Source organism: Oryx dammah, unplaced genomic scaffold (genome assembly GCF_014754425.2).
Source record: "Oryx dammah isolate SB20612 unplaced genomic scaffold, SCBI_Odam_1.1 HiC_scaffold_8, whole genome shotgun sequence".
NCBI classification, from domain to species: domain Eukaryota; kingdom Metazoa; phylum Chordata; class Mammalia; order Artiodactyla; family Bovidae; genus Oryx; species Oryx dammah.
In genome coordinates, this window is record NW_024070192.1 from 51,177,697 (window position 1) to 51,192,920 (window position 15,224).

At 41.1% G+C, this 15,224-nt stretch overlaps 1 protein-coding gene across 1 annotated transcript; it reads left to right on the forward strand.

Moving 5' to 3' along the window:
- Window positions 1-12,259: 12,259 nt before the first annotated feature.
- Window positions 12,260-13,306, forward strand: LOC120866436 (39S ribosomal protein L34, mitochondrial-like). The gene has a single exon (XM_040244164.1). It carries the CDS (start codon window positions 12,272-12,274, stop codon window positions 12,560-12,562), a length of 291 nt encoding a protein of 96 aa, XP_040100098.1. The 5' UTR covers window positions 12,260-12,271; the 3' UTR covers window positions 12,563-13,306.
- Window positions 13,307-15,224: the final 1,918 nt, after the last annotated feature.

The window sequence follows — 15,224 nt, forward strand, 5'->3', positions numbered from 1 at the left end:
GGCTAGAATAATGAATGAATCACTTCAGCCTGGAAAGCAGATACTGTCAATAATATAAATGTTATAATACAATCTAATTCTAGTATTTTACATTTTTTTCCCTTGTAAATGTGATATCCTAGCACATGGTAAAGATAATGTAGTATGAGCATAAAGTGGAGCCTTCTCCGCAAAGCCAGATGACAAGTTATCCTCTCCAGTCATAAGTGGGCTGAACGTTCTGATCTTTGTTCTGCCATCCATACGCTTGAAGGAGAGGGTGGGGCTGGGGCAAATCCAGGGATCCTTGCACATGGGAGATACTTTGGGGTCCCCCTCGGGAGAGTGCCATGTGATCCAGACCGCTCTGCCCAGGCTTTTGGCAAAAAACCAGCCCACCCTCCTGAACTAGTTGCGTTCCTTGCCCCTCCTACGACTGCCAGGGTTTTCTGAGCAGCTTTCAATTGAAAATAAATAAAAATTTAAAAAAAAAAAAAGAAAAGGAGGGCAGGGGAATGCTAGCCTTTAAGAGAGAGGAGTAGGCTACTTCTGGAAGCTCAGAGGATTCAGAAGAATTTTTAATGCTTTGACCCAGAGGATCTTGAATTCATATATAGAGTCATTGATATAAACTCTCACCCCAAATCTCGGGGTACCACTTCTTCCCAGTCAGGCTCCTGACCTTGGTATAACAGAACTGACATGAAAGAAACCCCAATTTTCTTTGGATTCTGCTACTTATAAGTCCTGGTTCTGTTCCTCAGTCTTTTTGGCCTCCAAATGATTACTGCCTCTCTACATGCTGGCAAGGAGGGTCTCTGGTTTCACACTTCAATGTATATAGGTGATTAATGACCCTCGGCCTTTCATCATCTTTCTAAAATGCATTAATAGACAGGAGAAATAGTCATCCAATTCCAAAGTCAATTACATGCCTTGGAACTCTCAGAGAACCCTCCAGAGCATCCCCTTCCACTGGTCTTCCATCCCAGTTACCCACAGGCAGAGTTTTCACAATTATACCACTTGGCAAGGGTCAACATCTACACCAGTGATCAAGTCTTCATTGTAAGCTAGTTGTTGGGTGAAACAGCTCCAAAATCCCATTTCAGTCTGCTTTTCTGAGTATCTCCCGGAACCAACTGTTACTTGATTAACTGTCATTTTGTCAATTAGGATCCCTGGGAAACAGACACTGAGACTCTGAGATTTACATGCAGGAAGTTTATTTGGTAGTGCTACGGGGATAGTGTTGCCAGATAAAATACAGGGTGCCCAGTTAAGTTTGAATTTCAGATAAACAATAAACAATGCAATATTGGGGACATGCTTATTTTAAATATTGGGCTTCCCTTGTGGCGCAGACAGTAAAGAATCCACCTGCAGTGCAGAAGACGTGGGTTTGATCCCTGGGTTGGAAAGAAGGGAATGGCAACCCACTCCAGTATTCTTGCCTGGAGAATTCCATGGACAGAGGAGCCTGGTGAGCTACAGTCCCTGGGGTCACAGAATCAGACACGACTGAGCAACTTTCACTTTCACTTCATTATATTAAATATTATTTTTGTTTATCTGAAATTTAAATTTACCTGGGTGTTCTGCATTTATATTTGCTAAATCTGGCAACTCTATGTAGGGAACAACACCTATGAGAGGTGAGGAAAGCAGGCTTGTGAAGCGGGAGAAGTTGAACTATAAAGCAAGAGAGGCTTCAGCTGACTCTACAGGGATGTCTAGATCAGAGATTCCCGTGAGGGCTCTCTGCCTTGAGGAAAAGGGATAGGATTTCTATTTCTGCATCTCAACCAGCCAATGCAGGCTACCCCTTGGAAGGGGGCATGACTTTGCTGGAGGTGGCTCTCTTTGACTGAAGGCAATTCCCAGAGAGGCTCCTGGGAGTTCAGTCCTGAAGGGGGGATCTGAGTGTATCCATTGCATCAGTATGCCTATTAACCAGAATCTGCATTTAATAAGATCTCCAGGTGATATTTATGCATATTAAAGTTCAAGAAGCACTGGAACTTCCCTGGCGACCCAGTGGTTAAGACTCCCTGCTTCCAATGCAGGGAGCATGGGTTCACTGGATCTCTGGTTGGGGAACTAAGATCCCACATGCCCCGGGGCATGGTCAAAAGATAAAGTTCAAGAAGCATTGCTTTAATTCTCAAACTTTAAGTTCTCTAACTTTAAGTTCTCAAACTTCTGTGTGTATTAAGTTCAGCTAGAAGGCTTGTTAAACCACAGCTTGCTAGGCCCCAATCCTGCAGTTTCTGATTCTGTATGTCTGGTGTGAAGCGCAAGTGTTAGTCACTCAGTCGCTTCTGACTCTTGGCAACCCCATGGACTGTAGCCCGCCAGGCTCCTCTGTCCATGGGATTTCCCAGACAAGAATACTGGAGTGAGTTGCCATTTCCTTCTCTAGGGGACCTTCTTGACCCAGAAATCAAACCCGGGTCTCCTGCACTGCAGGAAGATTCTTTACCATCTGAGCTACGAGGGAAGTCACTCGCTCAGACAGGCAGAGGTGATAGATCAGGTGCGCTGCCTAAGCAGATACATGGACATCCAGGATACCAAAATGCCTGTCACTCCTTCTTGCAGATATCCCTCAAAACACAGTTTACTAGAGATCCTCTACGCATTTCCCATTTTACTTGGCTTGCTATGAGTAGGGGAGGAAGTTTCATCGCCATGAACAGAGCACACAAGCAGGTCCATGCTTCTCTTTTCCTATGGTGCTCAGACCACAGGCGTGCTTTCTTGAGTGAGCAACAAAGAAGTTCGAACAAATGGAGTTCAAGAACACACACTTCAGAATTTATGTAACCTAGGTATGCACTTACACGAATGACTTCCCTGGTGGCTTAGATGGTAAAGCATCATTCTTGGTTCATATTGTAACAGGAGAAAAAAGAACTGAAAACCACTGTTGCAGAGACAGAATATATAAATAGACCAGATAAGACTGAGGATCATTAAGTACCCTCTTAACTTTCGGGAAAAATCATGACTCTCACAAAATAACCACATGCTGGACAAGATGTTTATTTAAACATTTGTCTGAATACATATGAGGCAGAGTGAATAGAATTACAGGATTATCCTGCTTATAAGTTCATTGTTCTATTATTTAGACTGCATTGTCAACTTTAAAAAATAATTTTTACCTTTATTTAAAAAAATAAGTATCTTCTTAAGCCTTTTGGGAACAGATATTCAAATATAGTTAATCAGAACAGTGGACATTTGTTTGCTTCTCCAGAACAATAATAATTCCTTTTCCAAGTCACAGCCAGGGCACTGCATACAGCTGCATAGGTTATGCATCACAGAACTCCAAGGTGATGCCAGGCACATTGCAGATGGTGTGAGAGGTAACCCTTGGAGTTGTGTAGCGCGCAACCTGTACAACATTGGCAGTAGACCTGAGCACAGCCTCATTTTCCTTTGTGATTCACTGCTCACCCTGTCACAGTCAACATGATCTGACAGAATGCCACCCTACAGTTAGAGCACATGACAGGCCTAATAATCCCATTCGCCTGGCCCCTGGGTCAATGGTAGGCACAGGAACTAAACCTAAACTAGTCCAATCAGGGTGGATCTCAGAAATTTTTAATGGGAATGTACTTCATTATAACATAATTTTCCCAAATGAAAACCTTGTCTTTTTTTTTCACACTAATAATATTTAATGAAGACAGCAACTATCAATTAAATGTGTCAAAATGAAGGACTTCTTTTTTTCCTAAGCAATGATGATGGTGTATCTTCATTAACATAGTGACTCTCTTGTTTGGTCTCTCTTGTGCCGAGTTGATAGCACTGAAACTGGATTTCAGAGGTTTTTTTTTTTTTTTAGAAAAAAAAGGTTTTATCTGACAAAATGAGGCTAAACTGGCATTGCCATAATCCCTCAGGGAAGGCAATGGCACCCTACTCCAGTACTCTTGCCTGGAAAATCCTATGGACAGAGAAGCCTGGTGGGCTGCAGTCCATGGGGTCACTAGGAGCCAGACACGACTGAGCGACTTCACTTTCACTTTTTACTTTCATGCATTGAAGAAGGAAATGGCAACCCACTCCAGTGTTCTTGTCTGGAGAATCCCAGGGATGGGGGAGCCTGGTGGGCTGCTGTCTGTGGGGTCACACAGAGTCGGACATGACTGAAATGACTTAGCAGCAGCAGCAGCAGCAGCAGCCATAATCCCTAAGGAACCAGTCAAGGCTAGAACAAATGGACCAAAATGTATTGAAGGTAGTGAGTTTCCATCACTGCAGGTGATCAAATCCAGGCTGAGTGACTGTTTAAAGTACGTAGTAGAGGGGATTCAAACATTCACTGGGGGCCAAGGTGATGTCTTCAAAGTGGTCTTTTAAATAGTAAAGATATTCAAACATATGCACACAAACAGAAACATGATATTCTAAGAATTAAAGACTCTATCTGCCTCCAAAAATCTTTGGAAGCAGAAGAGTGTGAAGATGCTTTCCTTTGCAGGGTATCATTCAATAGAATGGTGAAGCCAGTATGCCAAGATTATGAACCAGATTCCTGGGTGGTTTTCTTCACAATTTTGTTGAGACAGTCTACTTCTTTGTGCATTGTGTTATTTTTATGTTACTAATTTTAAATTTTATGAAGCGTCCTCCCATATATTTTCCCTATGTAGCCATCTAAAAAGAACATACACAACATAGTGACCAATTTTTTGTCACTTATGTCTTTTGCTTCACCAATTTATTTACAGATTTATGGTTCATTTACTTTCATAGTTTGAAAATAAATGTTAAATCAATACTTTGTATAAATTTATTATAGTTTTACTCTAAATTATTTTGCAATAGATTGTTTGACCAATGTGGCTTAAAATTCGGTTGTTTATAAATGAAAACATTAAGCGAGTTGAAGGCATAAAATCAGCTAGCACTCTAATATAGCAGCTTGTGAGTGAGAAACTATATAGCATTTTTATGTAACATATGGGAAAACTGTGCAGCATGGGGTTTTTGAGTATTAATTCTACAGTTGTACTAAATCTAACATGACAGTCTCTATCTACAATCCAGCCAGATTTAAAGTGCTAAGTTTTCATTGATGCTCTGAATGCTGAATTATCTAAGTGGTGCTGTTCAAGAAAGTCCATCTTCATAAAGCAAGTTTAGACTCCTTAGCATCCTCACATGGAAATCATCTTAAGTACTAGGTATTCCAAAATGTAGTTTTCTTTCAAACTCAGGAGTCCTTCCAAAATTACTCTACTATTTTGAGCAATCATCTTTTAAGTAGAAGAAAATATCTATCAGTATAAAAAAGAAAAAAATTTAAAATTTTGATCATCCCATTTTTCAGGGCTTAACTTTTCTCTTTTTAAAAATTTTATTATTATTATCATTTTTTTACTTTACAATATTGTATTGGTTTTGCCATACATCAACATGAATCTGCCCCAGGTGTACATGTGTTCCCATCTCATCCTCTGTCATCCCCTTCTCCTCCTGCCCCCAATCCCTCCCAGCATCAGAGTCTTTTCCAATGAGTCAACTCTTTGCGTGAGGTGGCCAAAGTACTGGAGTTTCAGCTTTAGCATCATTTCTTCCAAAGAAATCCCAGGGCTGATATCCTTTAGAATGGACTGGTTGGATCTCCTTGCAGTCCAAGGGACTCTCAAGAGTCTTCTCCAACACCACACTTCAAAAGCATCAATTCTTCAGTGCTCAGCTTTCTTCACAGTCCAACTCTCATGTCCATACATGACCACTGGAAAAACCATAGCCTTGACTAGATGGACCTTTGTTGCCAAAGTAATGTCTCGGCAAATATAAATCAAAACCACAATAAGATACCACTTCACATTCACTAGGATGGCTATAACAGAAAAGATAATAAGTGTTGGAGATGTGTAGGGAAACTGGAACCCTAATACATTGCTGGTGGGAATGTAAAATGGTACATTTGCTTTGAAAACACTCTGGCAGTTCCTCAAAATGTTAATGTATAGTTACCATGCATACTAACTCGCTTCAGTCACGTCTGACTCTTTGCAATCCCATGGACTGTAGCCTGCCCAGCTCCTCTGTCCATGGGATTCTCCAGGCAAGAATAGTGAAGTGGGCTGCCATGCTCTCTTCCAGGGGATCTTCGGACCTAGGGACTGAACCTGCGTCTCTTACTTCTCCTGCACTGGCAGGCAGGTTCTTTATCTCTAGCACCACCTGGGAAGCCCCAGTAGTCACCATATGATCCATCAATTCTACTTCTAGGCATATTTCCAAGAGAAATGAAAACATGTCCACACAAAAACTTAAAAACAAATGTTCATAGCAGCATTATTCATAGTACCCAAAAAGCAGAAACAATTCAAATACCCAACATCTGACGACTGAATACATAAAATGCAATATATTCGCATAATGTAATATTACTGAGCATTAAAAAGGGATGAAATATTGATACATGCTACAACATGGATGAACCCTGGAAACATGCCAAGCCAAAGAAACAAGTCATAAAAGATTAAAACCATCACAATACTGTAAAGTAATTATCCTCCAATCAAAATAAAAATTTTAAAAAGATTTTATTTCCCCTATAAAAAAAAGAGTATACATTTTAAGATTCTATTTATATGAAATGTCCAGAATAGGCAAATCCTACAGAGACAGAAAGTAGATTAGTGGTTTCCCAGGGCCAGAGTATGGCAAAATGGGAGTGACAAGTAATGGACATGGGGTTTCCTCCTGAGGGTGAGGAAATGTCCCCAAATTAATTATGATAACAGCTGCACAGCTCTTAATAATGTGAGTATACTAAAACCCACTGAATTATACACTTTAAGTGGGTCAGTTGCTTGATATGTGACTTATACTTAATAAAGCTGTTACATTAAGTGGGGAGGGATAAATTGGGAGATTGGTATTGACATATATACACTGCTATATATAAAATAGAAAAAGTTTTAGAAAAGGCAGAGGAACCAAAGATCAAATTGCCAACATCCACTGGATCATCGAAAAAGCAAGAGCGTTCCAGAAAAACATCTATTTCTGCTTTATTGACTATGCCAAAGCCTTTGACTGTGTGGATCACAAGAAACTGTGGAAAATTCTGAAAGAGATGGGAATACCAGACCACCTGACGTGCCTCTTGAGAAACCTGCCTATATACAGGTCAGGAAGCAACAGTTAGGACTAGACATGGGATAACAGACTGGTTCCAAATAGGAAAAGGAGTACGTCAAGGCTGTATATTGTCACCCTGCTTATTTAACTTATATGAGGAGTACATCATGAGAAACGCTGGGCTGGAAGAAGCACAAGCTGGAATCAAGATTGCTGGGAGAAATATCAATAATCTCAGATATGCAGATGACACCACCCTTATGGCAGAAAGTGAAGAGGAACTAAAAAGCCTCTTGATGAAAGTAAAAGTGGAGAGTGAAAAAGTTGGCTTAAATTAAAGCTCAACATTCAGAAAACGAAGATCATGGTATCTGGTCCCATCACTTCATGGCAAATAGACGGGGAAACAGTGGAAACAGTGTCAGACTTTATTTTTTACAGGGAAACAGTGGAAACAGTGTCAGACGTTATTTTGGGGGGCTCCAAAATCACTGCAGATGGTGACTGCAGCCATGAAATTAAAAGACGCTTACTCCTTGGAAGAAAAGATATGACCAACTTAGATAGCATATTCAAAGGCAGAGATATTACTTTGCCAACAAAGGTCCATCTAGTCAAGGCTATGGTTTTTCCAGTAGTCACGTATGGATGTGAGAGTTGGACTGTGAAGAAAGCTGAGCGCCGAAGAATTGATGCTTTTGAAGTGTGGTGTTGGAGAAGACTCTTGAGAGTCCCTTGGACTGCAAGGAGATCCAACCAGTCCATTCTGAAAGAGATCAGCCCTGGGATTGCTTTGGAAGGAATGATGCTAAAGCTGAAACTCTAATACTTTGGCCTCCTCATGCGAAGAGTTGACTCACTGGAAAAGATTCTGATGCTGGGAGGGATTGGGGGCAGGAAGAAAAGGGGACGACAGAGGAGGAGATGGCTGGATGGCATCACCAACTCGATGGACGTGAGTTGGAGAGAACTCTGGGAGTTGGTGATGGACAGGGAGGCGTGGCGTGCTGCGATTCTTGGGGTCGCAAAGAGTCAGACACGACTGAGTGAACTGAACTGAACTGAACTGAACTGAAGAAGAACATACGTAAGGCATATGGAACTCTATTAAGTACTCTTTAATGGTCTATATGGAAAAAGAATCTAAAAAAAGAATGGATATATATACAGATAGATATAGATATATGGATATATGTATAACTGATTCACCTTTCTATGCACCTGAAACTAACACAAGATTGTAAATCAGCTATACTCCAATAAATTTTTTAAAAAAAAACCTTGATTATATATGTCAAAAAAAATTATGTCTCACAATGTTCTAGGTGCTACAAATACAGCAGTTGACATCAGTTCAGTTCAGTCGCTCAGTCATGTCTGACTGTTTGCAACCTCATGGACTGCAGCACACCAGGCTTCCCTGTCCATCACCAACTCCTGGAGCTTGCTCAAACACATGTCCATCGAATCAGTGATGCCTTCCAACCATCTTATCCTCTGTTGTACCCTTCTCCTCCTACCTTCAATCTTGCCTAGCATCAGCGTCTTTTCTAATGAGTCAGCTCTTCACATCAGGTGGCCAAAGTATTGAAGTTTCAGCTTCAGCATAATCCTTCCAATGAATATTCAGGACTGATCTTTAGGATGGACTAGTTGGACCTCCTTGCAGTCCAAGGGACTCTCAAGAGTCTTCTCCAATACCACAGTTCAAAAGCATCAGTTCTTCAGTGCTCAGCTTTCTTTATAGTCCAACTCTCATATCAATACATAACTACTGGAAACATCCATACATGACTCTCACATCCATACATGACTACTTTCCACACATTCTACTCTCCACACATCCAACTCTCCACACATCCAACTCTCCACACATCCAACTCTCCACACATCCAACTCTCACATGCATATGTAACTACTAATAAAACTGATCATATGGACCACAGCCTTGTCTAACTCAAAGAAACTACAAGCCATGCCATGTAGGGCCACCCAAGACAGACGGGTCGTGGTGGAGAGTTCTGACAAAATGTAGTACACTGGAGGAGGGAATGGCAAACCACTTCAGTATTCTGGCCTTGAGAACCCCAGGAACAGTGTGAAAAGGCAAAAAGATATGACACTGAAAGATGAACTCCCCAGGTCAGTAGATGCCCAGTACATTACTGGAGAAGAGTGGAGAAATAACTCCAGAAAGCATGAAGAGGTGGAGCCAAAGCAAAAGCAACGTCCAGTTGTGGGTTTGACTGGTGATGGAAATAAAGTCTAATGCTGTAAAGAACAATATTGCATAGGAACCTGGAATGTTAGGTCCATGAATCAAGGTAAATTGTAAATGGTCAAACAGGAGATGACAAGAGTGAACACTGACATTTTAGGAATCAGTGAACTAAGATGGACTGGAATGGGCAAATTTAACTCAGATGACCATTATATCCACTACTGTGGGCAAGAATTTCTTAAAAGAAATGGAGTAGCCCTCAGAGTCAATAAAAGAGTCCAAAATGCAGTACTTGGGTGCAGTCTCAAAAATGAAAGAATGATCTCTGTTCATTTCCAGGGCAAACCATGAAATATCACAGTAATCCAAGTCTATGCCCTGACCAGTAATGCTGAAGAAGCTGAAGTTGAACGGTTCTATGAAGGCCTATAAGACCTTTCAGAACTAACACCAAAAAAGATGTCCTTTTCATCATAAGGAACTGGAATGCAAAAGTAGAAAGTCAAGAGATACCTGGAGTAACAGGCAAGTTTGGCCTTGGAGTACAAAATGAAGCAGGGCAAAGGCTAACAGAGTTCTGCCAAGAGAACGCACAGGTCATAGCAAACACGCTCTTCCAACAACACAAGAGATGACTCTACACATGGACATCACCAGATGGTCAACACCAAAATCAGACTGATTATATTCTTTGCAGCCAATGATGGAGAATCTCTATACAGTCAGCAAAAACAAAACTGGGAGCTGACTGTGGCTCAGATCATGAACTCCTTATTGCAAAATTCAGACTTAAACTGAAGAAAGTAGGGAAAGCCACTAGACCATTCAGGTACGACCTAAATCAAATCCCTTATGATTATACAGTGGAAGTGAGAAATAGATTCAAGGGATTAGATCTGATAAAGTATCTGAAGAACCATGGACATTGTACAGGAGGCAGTGATCAAGACCATCCCCAAGGAAAAGAAATGCAACAAGGCAAAATGGCTGTCTGGGGAGGCCTTACAAACAGCTGAGAAAAGAAGAGAAGCGAAAGGAAAGGAGAAAAGGAAAGATATGCCTATTTTCATGCAGAGTTCCAATAGCAAGGAGAGATAAGAAAGCCATCCTAAGTGATCAGAGGAAAACAATAGAATGGGAAAGACTCAAGATCTCTTCAAGCAAATTAGATACCAAGGGAACATTTCATGGGCACAATAAAGGACAGAAACGCTATGGACCTAACAGAAGCAGAAGAGATTCAGAAGAGGTGACAAGAATACACAGAAGTATAAAAAGATCTTCATGACCCAGATAATCATGATGGTGTGATCACTGAATTAGAGCTAGACATCCTGGAATGCGAAGTCAAGTGGGCTTTAGGAAGCATCACTATGAACAAAGCTAGTGGAGGCGATGGAATTCTAGTTGAGCTATTTCAAACCCTAAAATATGATGCTGTTAAAGCTGACATATGTCTTCCATGTATCCTTCCAGAATCACTCTCCATCCTTCTCCATTATCCACTCTGCCCATAGAGGCAGATCTAACAGATCACATCAAAAGGGTTCTCAGGCTTTGGTTGAGTTTGGCCAACAGTGAACCCCGGCAGGAGATCAGGGTGGGAAGGAAGGTGGGATCATAATATTTATTCTTTCAGCTCTCTCACTGAGAGAGCACCTTGTGCCTGCTGTATCGCTGCAGTGAAAGTCACTGATCTTCCAAGAGAGGCAACTTTCTATGCTGTCTCTTTTATGTTCTATTAACTACTACAGCAATTCCTCTAGCTTTTATATTTATATGAAAGCCAAAGAACAATCTAGGAACATATCAGAGATGGGGGAAAGACTAAGGATCGTAACCAAACAAATCAGTTGAGCTTTAACCCATTTTTAAAAAAGCACAATTAACATTTTGTGGAGCAAAAATTCATAAAAATAAATATTTTAATGGTTACATCTTACAGATAAATTACATCATGCCATGGGTAAAGATTTTAAATAAAGTTTCGCCAAGGTAAGAGTCAAAATTCTCTAGCCTAATTCAGCGACAAAGAACGGCTGTATAATCTTTTGAAAAAACTGAATACTCAATTTATTTACTCTAAAGAATAGGGCACATAGACTCACAATCTCTTTGTGCATTAGTTTTTCCATCTAAAAAGTGTAGTAGTGGTTTTGATTTCTTTAAACTCTCATTCCTGGTAAATAGTTACACGCTTCCAGCTTCTGACTGGTTAGAGTGCCCTCATGTGTGTCTTTGCTGTAATGTTTTAGATTTCTGAGAAAGATAGTATACTCAGCAGCAATACAATTATAATTTATTTCCCATTTATAATAGCTTCAAGGAGAAGGCAATGGCACCCCACTCCAGTACTCTTGCCTGGAAAATCCTATGGACGGAGGAGCCTGGTAGGCTGCAGTCCATGGGGTCGCTAAGAGTCGGACACGACTGAGCGACTTCACTTTCAATTTTCACTTTCATGCACTGGAGATGGAAATGGCAACCCACTCCAGTGTTCTTGCCTGGAGAATCCCAGGGACAGGGAAGCCTGGTGGGCTGCCATCTCTGGGGTCGCACAGAGTCGGACACGACTGAAGTGACTTAGCATAATAGCTTCAAGTATCACTCAGCAAATGCTGAAGAGTGTAATTAATCCTACTACAATTCATTATCAAACTTTTCATATGCCAAATTTTATTCTAAAGTAATGAAGTTATTATTTGCCCCAGTTCAAATGTTAATAACTTGAGTTTTTTTCCTTAAATCTTCTAAAATAAGTTTTTCACTATAATATGAATTTATTATCATACCTTAATGAAAAGCTGTAGCTAATTAAGTTTTCAATTATATATGATAGCCTGACTATACATTTTTGGAGGGTGGATAACAGCTCAAGGAACCAGTTCTAACTCAGTTTTTCCAAATAAAAATTTACTTGTTTAAATCATTGCAGTGCTGCGGCTGAACATGGCTTTCTCGGTCGGATCGGTGGGTTGCCTGTTGGGCCCCGTCAGTAGGTCAGCGGGGCTGCTGGGTAGCAGGTGGCTCCAGGGTCCCCGGGCCTGGCTGGGGCTACCCGACACCCGAAGACTCCCCGCCATGCAGCAGACCAAGGGCAGGACGCGCGGGAACGAGTATCAGCCAAGCAACATCAAACGCAAGAATAAGCATGGTTGGATCCGGCGCTTGAGCACGCCAAACGGCGTCCAGGTCATTCTTCGCCGCATGCACAAGGGTCGAAAATCGTTGAGCCATTGAGGAGCGCGACGTGGCGGCTGGATCTCCCCATTAAAGCATTTCCCTCGCTTAGCCTGCGGCCGTTTTTGTGGAGAGTTGAGGAGCAAAGAGTCGGACACGACTGAGCGACTGAATTGAACTGGGGAGCAGGGACTACCGGGACCGACATGAATCCTCCTGTAGATTTCTGGAAGAGGGAATGGGAAGTCAGACCTTGCCAGAGTGCCTTTTTACGCTCTTGAATTAGGAAGACTTTGAAGCAAAAGTCCACAGATGGTACAGTGAACACTTTTGTAACCCAGTACATAGCTGTATTCACAACTTGTCCTGCCTTCTCCTGTGAGGCAGATCTAAATATTTCAGAATGCACCTCTCTAAAATAAGGTTCCGTTAATACATATTAACAAAACTCTTCACAGATTTAAAAAAAAAAAGTCAACAATTCCTTTATGTTGTTAAAAGTCTAATAAATGTCCAAATTTTCACTTGTCTTATAAAATGTCATAATTCTCACAAGTTCCAGGAAGGCTTGTGAGCGGTGGGAGGGGTTTGAACCCTCCACCTGCCCCTTGGGGATGGGCACTGTGATCTGGAGCAAGACAGCCCTCTGAGGTTCTTTTGGTTCCTGTAAAAAAGGACTTCCCTGGCAGTCTAAGTGGTTAAGATTCTCCACTTTCCCAACTGCACGAGGGCAGGTTCAATCCTGTATGCTGTGTGGTGCGGCCAAAAATAAAGTAGATTCACCCTTAAAAAAAAAAAAAAAAATAAAATAAATCATTGCAAAGACTGCCCAAAAAGAGTATATTTGAGGACACCAACACCAAAAGAGAATTTCATTTTTTGGAACTATATATAAAATAAAAAATCTCATAAATCCAACAATACTTTATATGACACTTATCCAACAAGTATTTATTGAGGGCCCCCACTATGTGCCAGGAATGAGATGTCAAACTGAGGAACCTGAATTTACTAAAGTAAAGCAAAAGTTACTGTTTTTCTCTCCTTTTATAAAATGACTTAGTAATAAATGCCTCACCCAAGAGGGTTGCTGTAAAGATCTAATAACATGACATATGTAACCACGTCTTTTAAAATAGAGAAATGTTGTTAAAATGTTTTCAAGGGAAACCTTGGTGATTCCAAGGACATATTTTAGGCCTTGCCTTGTGTATGGAAGATCTTTGAATGTGAGGCTCTACTACTACTCTAACTTTTTTTAATTAAAAAATTTCTTCAAAGTTTCATGACAGGAGAGAAGGTGGGAAGAGAGAATTATGTTACCTAAGAAAAGAAGTCTGAACTATTATTTTCCTCATTGCCTCTAACCTTCTTTATCTTAGTCAATCTCAGGTAGGGCATACATTGGCTGTGGATACCAGTTAAGTCAAGGGGTCAGATTAACTATACTAGATTAGCCAGAAAGGAGCAGTTATACTAACCCAGCAGAAGGCAGCATTACACCTTTTCAAAACCCCTGAAACTAAAAACACTAGCAAACGCATGATGTTCAAAGGTACGTATTACAGTATATGAAGTGATTATCTGATTCTAGTCCCTGTAGAAAATTGAATAGACCCACAAATCACATATCCCACATATCAGGGACAGATTTCCTCTTCTTGGGCTCTAAAATCACTGCAGATGGTGACTGCAGTCATGAAATTAGAAGATGATTGCTTCTTGGAAGGAAAACTATGACAAACCTAGACAGTGCATTAAAAAGCAGAGACATCGCTTTGCCAACAAAGGTCTGTATAGTCAAGGCTATGGTCTTGCCAGTAGTCATGTATTCATGTATGGATGTGAGAGTTGGACCATAAAGAAAGTAGAGTGCCGAAGAATTGATGTTTTCAGACTGTGGTGTGGAGAAGGCTCTTGAGAGTCCTTTGGACAGCAAGGAGATCAAACCAATCAATCCTAAAGGAAGTTAACCCTGAATATTCATTGAAAGGACTGATGCTAAAGCTGAAGCTACAATACTTTGGCCACCTAATGGAAGGAGTTGACTCATTGGAAAAGACCCTGATGCTGGGAAAAGATTGAAGGCAGAAGGGGAAGCGGGCAACAGACGACGAGATGGTTGGATGGCATCACTGATTCAATGGACATGAACTTGGGCAAACTCCGGGAGATGGTGAGGGACAGGGAAGTCTGGCATGCTGCTGTCTGCTGCCCTTGGGGTTGTAGAGAGTTGGACATGACTTGGGAACTGAATAACAATGAACAGCATATCACAGCCCCCCTTCCTGCTGTCCTCTACCCACTCAGAATCCGCCACGGTATTCCGAGAAAAGTTCCATGTGCCATAGTCTGTCTTCTCCAAGTCCCAATGTAAATTTCCATGGTTTTATGTGGCCTATTATTCAGTTATATCCAACCTTTGCAAGTTTGATGACATACACTTCCTCTCCAATTTTTAAACATCAGGGAAATTATGTAACATACCAAAAGTAGATTTTAAAAAGCATAGTGAATCCTCCGCATACTCATCAACCAACTTTAACTACTGTCAACATTTGGGGAACTTCAAGGTTAGAATAGCCTGACAATGGGAGTCCCCTGGTGATCTACTGGTTAGGATTTGGTGTTTTCACTGCCAAGGCCAGGGTTCAATCTCTGATCAAGGAATTGAGATCCTGCTGCACAGTCAAAAAAGAAAAGAAAAAAACAGCACAAGAGT

Coding starts and splice junctions, on each gene's coding strand:
- LOC120866436 (XM_040244164.1), top strand. CDS start 12,272: ATGGCTTTCTCGGTCGGATCGGTGGGTTGCCTGTTGGGCCCCGTCAGT.